Below are 10,675 nucleotides of genomic sequence, written 5' to 3'. Positions count from 1 at the left end.
AGTAAATGACTTGTGGGCTCACAGCCCCCTGTTTTATACCCTGAGACTACTGTGTCCTTTATGATGTTATATGGGTGGGGTTTGGGTGTGGTCTGGCCAATTGGTTGTTACATTGTCAGCTTGTCATGTGGGCGTGGCCAATATCCAGCCCTAAGGTTTATACTAAACATTAACATCTGAGCTCACAGCAACAATAAACCAGGTGACTGGAATATATGTTCCAGGAGAAGAACCAAAGAACCAAGCTTTATATTTGGATTGTAAACACAATCACAAATGTTTGCAGATGGCAGGAAAAACAGCTCAAACACCTCATGTAGTGGTAGGGTACAGTCAGGGTTTCCAACTGTCATTTAATTTATTGACTGTAAAATAACTGAATTTGCTACCAGTCAAGGGGTGCTAGGGGAGAAGTTTCCCCATTCCTCTGATGGGTGGGGTTTTAAATTTATGCATTTGCTAATTTGGCAGTTTCCAAGTAATAAAAGTTGAAACCTAGCGCCTAAACATGTTTGCATGTAACTTGGCATAACACACAGTCGCATGCACGTATTGCTGTCTGTGCATGATGCATCTATCCACAGACACATGAGAACGTCACGTGTTCTTGAGATTTGCTTGGGCGAGTGACTCACAACCTCACAGGGGAATAGATTGTTTATAATTGGGAAACTGGACTTATACTGTATTTTCTCCAGCTGTGGAAACCACACACTAAACCTTGTGGGTGTTGACTGCTCTGTATCCTGTAAGAAGAAAATTATTTAATGTGGAACTGTGCAACAAATGTACAATATCTTCAGTTCCTCTCCACAAAGGTAGGAAATTCTGAAAAAGCATCTACCTGCTCACGTCATAATATCCACAACTAGGTGGTCTGTATGCATTGATTCTGTTAAACTAGTTGCACATCATTTGCATTCTATGGGAACGGCTTTATCAAATATTGAAATTCTTAATCTTGTTGCACAAACTCGATCAGAAATTCAGTCCATTAAGAAGTACTTGTCGAAATTTGAATTTGTTCTAATGTCATCTTTGTGGATAACGCTACTTACAATGATCGACCAAACTACCCTCCTTATTGAATGATACAGTGGACGTTGAGCTGGACAACATCAAGGGGGAAATTCAATTGACTGTGTTACTCATGAGATTAAAGCGGCCTATTATTGTCACTACGGTAATAGTGCGCATTATTAGAGTTAGAGCAAAATTGAGCTTTGACATTTCCGTACTATTTTATTTTTTGCTTATTTTTGCTCACAGCTCTGAGTAATGCAGTCAATTGAATTCCCACCCCACCCTAAATGTCTTAACAAAGACATTGAACATATGCGTGATAAATGGGAATGAGATTGCCACTGTGTGCAAAATTGTAGCAAAAAAACATTGAGCCTCCAGCTGAGTCCTCCACCAGTTACCACTTACCTTCTCAATCCGATGCCGAAAAGCAGTGTAGGATCAACATTTTCTATGTAGCCATAGACTTCATTCTGTTTGGTCTTCATTGTCGATTTACTTCATTGGAAGTAATTTGTAACTTGCTTAAGTTTCTTGGGGAGTTCAACAAAATGAGTAATGGAGACCTGTGCTCCGGATGGGAAAAGTTTCAGCAACAATACAACAAAGATATTGCCCAACATTTCAGTGACAAACTGGTTTTCCTAAAGTAAATTTATAACACTAACTTTTAGTTAGAATGCAAGCCAAAGGAACTTCTTACACAAATCCTAGAACTAGGACTCTCTGGGGTGTTTCCCAACATCACAATTTATTTGCACATTTTCCTCAGTTTTCCAGCATCTGTTGCTCCTGGTGAATGAAGTTAAGTGTGCTGAAGAATATAAAAAACTATCATCGCTCAACTATGGGGCAGGAGCGATTAAATGGGCTCACCATGCTTAATATAACTGTGGTGTGGCATGAAAGTTGGATTTTTCAAAATTGATTGCCGCTTTTGCAAAAAATAAAAAAGCTTGAAAAACACTTAAAAGTTGAAATCTCCAATAATCCAGTACGTCAGTATACATATACAGTATTTCTTCACATATTTTAATAAGGTTAATCATTAAAATCAATTTAAAATAAAGAAAAATGTATTTTGTACATCTTCCTCAGAAGCCCTGCTATGCTTCTATCTTTGATATAAAAGTGTTCAATAGAATATGGTGGAAATTCATGTCCCTCACTCTGGAAGCGGTTGGCATCTCTAGAGATTTCCTTACAGCCAATAATATTTGCTCTTTATTCAGGATATAGTAAAAGGGTCATCCAGAGAGGCCAAAACGCTGTGGACTGCAGAGACAGAGGTACCCTCATTTATCCCCCCCCCCCCCGTAAAATAAATAAGTCAGTCGACGCCAAAATAAGGATGGTTGGAAGATTTTGCATTGAATGGCAGGAAATAGCAAAGGTCTTTCAGAAGATTGGCACATCTTGTAACTTAGTCATTGTTCTTAGCCATCCTCCTATGGATCATTATCTCCATAAAACAAAGATGATGATGATTGCAAAAGCTCTCTGGTTGGCAAATAAGTATGGCTACCGATTTGTCACAGCTCTTAACAGGCCATGTCGTGGCAGGGGGTGGCGGGAGGGGAGATGTGCACAGAGCAGATACAAGAGGCTCACAGACAGGGGACAGGGGTGTTAATGTACTGAAAACCACAACGTTTATTGTTCATTAATAAATAAATACATATAAAGATTTCTACAATCTGTCTTCAATGTTTCCTCAATAGAACATATAAAACAGATAAAATACTATACCATGTTTCATACAGCATCTGGTAGAGTAAAACATTGATCAATTGTGTTCTCATTGCTATTAAAATGCATTGAATGAGAGTTAATAATTCCAATACTTTATTCATCTACTATGAATGGTGACCAGTCAGGGACAAATACAAGATTAAAAGTGCATGAAAACCGAGTATTATTCTAATTACATTCAGTCAGAGGACATGCAGTTTAACCTTAGGCAATTAATATGTTAATATGTTAACCCTTAAACAGTGTCACATCTTAAATCCTGGAATGGTCCCAGCTGTGCCCTACATCTGCCAGGCTCAGTGATACTAATATTCTACATACAGACAGAGCACATATAAATATAATATACAGTGTACAGAGAGAATATTCGGTACAAGATACATACTATAGACAGATGTACTGACACAAGTGACTCCTTTCTCCATTTTACATCCCCTAGGTTACTGGGGCCCTCAGCTATACCCACCCACCCCATGCATTCCTGCACAGGTTCCCCACTAAACCACACATGGAGATCTGAATTTCACATGTTCTTAAATCCCCAGGCTTCTCTCACCTCTTCCCAGTTCTACTGCTTCCTTCAGCTGAGAGCTCCTGCTAACACACAAGCTAACAGCTCAGTCACGTCCACTTAAGAACAGGCCAGCAGCGTCCAACACTGAACAAAGCAATAAAGCTTTTCATAAACAAAAAAAAAAAAAGATGAAAAAAAAAAGTGCAGCGCTTGTAAAGCCCAAAAACCCGCAACCCATGCACAGTTGCCAATTCCGCTTATAACAAGCAGAATTGGGCTTGGTTTTTTTTCAGAGTTGCTGGGTTTTTCTGGTGGTCGCGGGTTGCGGATTTTTGGGCTTCACAACTTTTTTTTTTCTTTTTCAAAAAACTTTATTGCCTTGTGTATAATAACGCTTTAGTCAGTGTAAGGACGCTGCTGGTCTCTTACGTGAGCGTGACCTCAGGTGTTGGTAGGTAAACTTCAGCCTTGGCTCCTCTTGGGGGAACCTGTCTGTGTTGTATGCAGTAAATATGGAGAGTATATATGCGACCAGACAGAACATGATGTGTGTAATTATAGTGTAAAGCTGGGGATATATTGTAGTGTACAGAGAAAACAAACCCCTAAAGTGCAGCTATAACTCCTGAATCTTCATCTTTAGCTGCTGTAACAGCAGAAACTGCTGCAGATCCCATTACTATTAATTTTACCTTGATATTTGTATCAAATAAAAAAATAATACATTTTTGGCTTTTTGGGCTCTTTTTAGGATTGTTTATGCTTGTTTTTCACTTAGCGGATGCTTGTTTTTCATTTCAAAGTTGGCAACCCTGAACCCACGGCAAGCAGAAAAAGACAGCAACTTAAAAATAAAACAATCCCAATTCCGTTTGTTATAAGCGGAATTGACAACTATGCTCACAGTCCTCAGCATGTCATGTGACAGAGAGAGGAGGAGGGGGATGATGTTGCAATGAAGAGAGCTGTTAGGGGCAAGTCTCTCACTACATCATGTGCCATGTAACTGTTGTTGCCATCATAGTCCATGATACTGGGGAAAATCTGAAGAATTATTGATCACTAATAGTAATCTAAAGACAAACTAAAGAATAAGGGTATTTACTAATCTTTAGAGCCTGCCACAGTGATTTCTGTTAAACACTTAATTCATGGGATTGCTGCTTTAAATTAGCATTGTTCTCCACAACACATTTTGCACATTTCAGGGGGGGTTATGTGGAAACTCACATTTTCAGATATTTTTCACCTGCACAACTACCAAAGACTCATCCCTCTCTCACAGGACCAGTTCCAAAGACCGCAAAGGGGCCTGCACCTTGAAATGTGCTTGGCATATAAGCATATTTATAAAAAATAAATAAAAAGCCAATGTAATAAACACCACCTAACTGCTAGGACCCGCAGTTTGTCAGTTGGCCGAGGTCTGGGTGAAGCTTTGATGACACTGTGAAAAAGCACAGAGCTTTCAATTCCATGGACTCTACAGCTAGCACAGAAATGAATTACCTGCTGCCCCTTGCTGCCATTTAGACAGCATCATATTCTCAAAGAGAACTCTCCTCTCACTATCCCCCAGTTGTGGATTTGGGTGCAAGCAACTCCTTCACGAGCAGAGCAGCATGCAGTGGAACAAAAGTCATTTGGGACAGTTCCCCAAACTCAGGACTGTAACACCAGAACTGGACATTTGGCTATGTGCGTGGATATCTCATACAGGATCTTGTAGCTTTGACTATCTACTGCTGCTGCCTTAAGCTTAGCTACCCCTTGTCTGGATCCAGGACTCTTGGGGCCCTGTTTGGGGAAAAAGATAGGTTCTTTTTACCTCCTGGAAGTGAGCGAACTCTAGATCTCCATCCCCCCCAATAAGCTCCAACATCAAATTAATAGCAAATCACACTAAATAATTACACTCTCTCCCCCCCCCAACAAGCAACAGCATTAAATTTATTGCATTTGCATTTAATAAATAGGTCCATTTCCCCCAGTAAGCTCTGACATCACATTAATAGCCCCTACATAACATTAATATCCACAACACCAGCCCTCACACATAATACTAAAAGCACCACTACATAATATTAAACCCCCCATCCACCCCAAGACACTTAAAACCTGTGGGAGGCAGGCCTGTGTGTAGAGAGAAGAAAAAAAGCGTAGAGAACAAGAAGTAAGTTCTGAGAGCAAGTAAGGGTCTCAATTTAATTTTTTTTAAATGTATTTATTTTTTAAAATGGTAATTTGGGCAGAGGCAGACACCCTCTCAGGACCCTTCCACCTAGTTTGCCTGCTGGGTGATCTGATCCTGCATACATGTATTGACAATAACATTAGAGCTCCAGGTGCTCCTACAGCAGTGAACTCCATTGTATGCTGAAGGTCATTGCCACTCTCAAACACTAGTAAATGTGCAGGGTGGTTGGGCTCCTGCACTCAGTGGCAGGCTGCAGCAGGAATGAGTGATGGGGATATGGACTGTATTCTGCTTTCTACACTAGCTTTGGGTCTGCTTTGTAGACTTCATCACAATGGCCCCAGATACTATACATAATGTATATAGCGGATCACATTTAGAAATCTGTCTCTTCACAGAAATGAAGCACTGTTTGTGCAGCACAATATGAATCGTGGTAGATGATTACATTGCATTTGTTTTTTTGTTTTGTTAAGTATGGAGAGTATGTTGCAAATATGTATCCCTAGTTTTGATTTTAAAAACTTGGTCACCCTTTTAATACTTAATATACAGTACATTAACATATTTAGCTTATTTGTGAGCAGTATTTTCAAAAATGATGTAATAAGTGTGGAATTGTTGTGAGATTATTCTAGTAATCAATAAGGAGTTGTATATAAAGATTATGTTCAAGTCTAGAACAATACTATTGTTGTCGGCTTGATCATATTGCACTAAAATGTGACTTTACAGCTTTGCTATGTGAAAAAAGGAGAAAAAGAAGTAAACAAACTCAGACATTCACGAAACTGTGCGATTGTTTTGAGGCTCTCAGCTGCTCTAAATATCTAATGACCTAGTCTGTATTACATATGCATATTGAACACAAGGAAACAGGGTGCCAGATAGTGCAATGGATACTCTGAGATTAGTAGTTGTAATATTTCTGATAACATTGTCACAGAACTGGCTCTGATTAAGGTGCACTATGTAGTCCCTTCAGTTATACTTGACTACGCATACACCAAGCATTTAACAGTATAAAACATAACTTTGTCATCAAAAAATATAAGGTATATTCTTGTCTGTAGTTGCGAGTCTGATTGGTAATGACGGACTGACAGCAGTTTATCTCACCTGCTGTATTCATTATACAGCTCGTCAATGATATCTACTAGCTTAAATGGCAATGTGAATTACTGTAATAAAGAAAATCCTGCTACAGTCTTAACAACCTAAAAGGCTAGAATTACAATAAGACATCATAGGCGATATGCAAGAGAAGCTAATAGCAGTTACTTTTACTATGAAAATATAGCAGACAAATATGGATATATGACTTATGGCCACACAAGATTTCTATTGGTTGTAATTAAAGCAGACGGCTAAAATAACTAGCGTGATCATTTTCCATAGGAACAATACATATTCGTATGTTGAATATTGGGACGGATAACAATAAAGCGCGAGAATGCATTTCTATTCCAACAGCTGACAATCATCAATAGGGTGTTTTTGCAATAAACAAAGATTCATATACATTTATAGAATAAGAGTCATGCACAGCAACTTTTAAATCACTATTTCAAACTTTTTCACTTTTATATGCTGCTTTTAAATGTACTTCTTTAAAAAAAAATTGATGAATAAAAGTGATGTTTTATACTGTTAATAATGCTTGGTGTATGCGTAGTTAAGTATAACTGAAGGGGGGACTACATAGTGCACCTCAATCAGAGCCAGTTATTTTCCCTTCCGTCAGACTTGATAATCAACGTACCGGCTGGTAGCACCTCAATGAAAAAAAAATGTTACAAATAAATATCTTGGAATTCTAAGATTAAGAAATAAATAACTTGGTAATAGATATTTGTAGTCCCACTATTTTGACTAGTGCAACATAAACCTTTATTTTTTTGAAACATTTAGTTGCAGTCACAAATGACTTGGTGTTCTCAGAAACTGACATGGGGATTCTATTTTACGAATGATAATTCAGTTTGGGTGCAAGATAAAGGCAGAAATGAAATATGTATCATTTACATGTCCTTAAACTCTTTTAGCCACTTCATACTTTGTGGTCTTGCCAGTTTCCAATCACAAGCTTCATGTCTTGTCAAGGACCTACATAGTAGCTAATAATCACCAACCAATGAGAAACAATGGGCGTCCAACAGGCGGGGCGACTGTGTGTCATAGAAGACTTGGCAGTGCAGCTGGTAAAATAGGTGGTGATTGTGGACTTGCCAACACACGCACACACTGAAAGGGGGGACCAAAGCGGATTTTACCACTATCGCTTCCTCCGGCTAATGGGCTCTTCTTCCATTATTTTGTTTTGCTGCATCTACAGATTATGTATAGATGTACCTTTTGCTTATTTACATTAATGGGCATAGGGGGGTTTGCTAATAGATAGATGCTGCTTTAAACAACTTTTGAAGCTATATCTGGACAAGGCATCGGGCAGGAAACTAATTCTGCACTGTCAATGAGTTGCTCTTGAAATCCAGGGCCATATGCAGAAAGTAACTATTATAGACTTAGTCTTATTGAATAAATGGATTTGAAGAAGCCTTTAATTTCTAATCTGTGGTCTTGAAGTATTTAAAATGGTGCATGCCAGCTCTATTACTTGTAAGATCTAGGAGACCAATTATAAATTACATACTCATACAGATGTCTTGGTAATCTTCATAAAATGATTTCAAGTGTACCAGACATATGTTCAGTGGATAAGGGATCTATTTTACAACCCTAAATTTCTGAACTCTGAGATCAAGAACTCTCTATATTAGTGCACTTGCTTAATGGAGATCAGGCTTAAACTGTAATAACATTTTTGGTATGTTGAGATGCCTTCCTATTCTACATATTGGTATATATGGTTGGCTTCTATTTAACTATATTCCTTCCTGAATAAAATAAACTAAATATATGGTAAATATCTTAGGTCTACTCATATCAAGACATCTGTACATCATTGTCATGTTCCAATTAAGTCTTGACAGGTTGGTATTACTTGCAAAGCATCTCTTTATTTTAAGAAGTCGGGTCAAAATGTATTCAGTTTTGTTATTAAAGTCAAACTTGTTTCTACAAATTCTTCTGCTTGCTGGAAACCGTTACATTCTCAGCATTGACATAATGATCCATTACTGTCAGAGTTTGCAACAATTAAAAAAATGACCTTTTAGAATAAATTTGACTTTTACATATTAAATAAAAATTTATTGAAGTTCACAGTTTAGTCAATAAGAATCAATTACATTATTAAAAGACATGTTGTCTCCTGCGTCAGCTGCACGTAATTACCTGTGACACTCATGTCTCACTGACACCTGACACATAAGTACCCCCCCATACTGTGGATTACCATTCTATTGTACATTGAAGTGTATTTCTTTCTCCCATTTTTTTTTTATTAATTGTGGATTTAATTTCTTTGTGGAATTTGGTTTATTTGTTTCTCCTTCCTGTTGAATTTAAATTAAAGGACAATATTATAAAATATATATATTTTCTTTATCTAGGATGAACCGTTTGTTTTATTCACTGGGACCCATGTTCCTACTCTTTGGACTGTTGGTAACCAATACTGAAGGAACTAAAAAGGTTCGTGGATCTCAAGGAGCCATTCCACCTCCTGACAAAGGGCAGCCCAATGACTCTGAACAAGGTCAGAATCAGCCAGGAGGTAAGGTCAGAGGAAAAGGGAAAGGACAAGTTTTGGTGGCCGAGGAGGTGCTGGAGTCCAGTCAAGAAGCTCTACATGTTACGGAGCGGAAGTATCTGAAGAGGGATTGGTGCAAGACTCAGCCACTCAAGCAAACCATCCATGAGGAGGGATGCAACAAACGTACCATCCTCAACCGGTTCTGTTATGGGCAATGCAATTCCTTCTACATTCCCAGACATATACGCTGGGAGGAGGGATCTTTCCAGTCTTGCTCTTTCTGTAAACCTAAAAAATTTACCAACATGATGGTCACACTCAATTGCCCCGAGCTACAACCACCCATAAAGAAGAAAAGAATTACCCGTGTCAAGCAGTGTCGTTGCATCTCTATAGACTTGGACTAATAATGAACTGCTTATGTTAAAGCAAGGACAGACCAATCACATGATACACCCATTTCGCTGAACTGCACCCACGCAGATGGTATTGTCATGTTTTATCAAACCACAATTATTCTCTTAGACATTAAATAACTTTCTGTCAGAGTTACTTTCAACCTCCCCAATACAAATCCTGCTAAGGATACAGACGAGTGTTCTCTTCACCAAAGATGATGAACTGAATGCTCCAGTAAAGCACAAAGTGCACCCTTACTTGGAGTACAAAATGCCCCTGAGTGCAAGTACCCATGTATACATTGTGTACATATATATTATTTATTCACACTTACATGTTTCTGATGCACATAAGAGGGCCAATTAAACGTACTGTCTGACTATGCAAAGGATAGAACCCGACTGATCTCTGCAAAAGGTGACCACAACAGAAAAGGCATTTTGGGCAAACCACTGACTTTTGACAAACTACATCACTTATTGAAGCATAATTGCAACAAGTGTAATAAAGTTTCTTATAACTGGTTAAGCTTTAAAGAAACCAGAAATATATCACAGTCTGTTGTTTTTCCTTCCCTAACTCTGTAGAGGTTCATAGTTTCATACATCACATCATAATACAAACCGTTGTCTGTAAAAATTAAAATTGCACGTTTTTGCAAAACTTATCTAGAAGCAAATTATTAATTTTGGCTTGAGTGACATTAATGCACCCGTACTAGAATGTCAGAGCAATATGATGGAATATTTATATGTTTTACAGCTTAATTCATAAATTGTAGCGAAAGCAACAGTCACTACTAGAGGTTGTGCAAGGTGGAGAATTATCAGCAAACTATTAAATCAAACTGTGCATTTTTTCTAATGAAATACTCCGCAGAATCCTTTTACATTTAGTTTTATATTCTGACTATTTCAATAATGTACAACATCCAGTACTGACAGGGAAATTATTTTTATGCAGCTCAAATCCCACTGGTACGTCCGTGAGACACTAATACATGTGTATTTACTCCCCTACATACATTTAAACTATAGTCAATCTCAAAATACATGTGGATAAGTAGGTCCAATAGGTCACCAAAAGGTTAAAAAACAAAAAAAAAACCCTCCAAAAAAAAACCTATTTCCAA

General features: G+C 38.1%; 1 protein-coding gene across 1 annotated transcript; it reads left to right on the top strand.

Annotated features, from left to right (window-relative positions):
* The first annotated feature begins 9,002 nt into the window (after window positions 1–9,002).
* Window positions 9,003–10,210, top strand: LOC142108242 (gremlin-1-like). Its single transcript, XM_075191868.1, has one exon. It carries the CDS (start codon window positions 9,003–9,005, stop codon window positions 9,549–9,551), a length of 549 nt encoding a protein of 182 aa, XP_075047969.1. The 3' UTR covers window positions 9,552–10,210.
* Window positions 10,211–10,675: the final 465 nt, after the last annotated feature.

The sequence above is a fragment of the Mixophyes fleayi genome, chromosome 12 (genome assembly GCF_038048845.1).
Source record: "Mixophyes fleayi isolate aMixFle1 chromosome 12, aMixFle1.hap1, whole genome shotgun sequence".
Lineage (NCBI taxonomy): Eukaryota > Metazoa > Chordata > Amphibia > Anura > Limnodynastidae > Mixophyes > Mixophyes fleayi.
The sequence above is the reverse complement of the archived record's forward strand: the minus strand, read 5'-3'. Positions and strand labels throughout refer to the sequence as shown.

Coding starts and splice junctions, on each gene's coding strand:
- LOC142108242 (XM_075191868.1), top strand. CDS start 9,003: ATGAACCGTTTGTTTTATTCACTGGGACCCATGTTCCTACTCTTTGGA.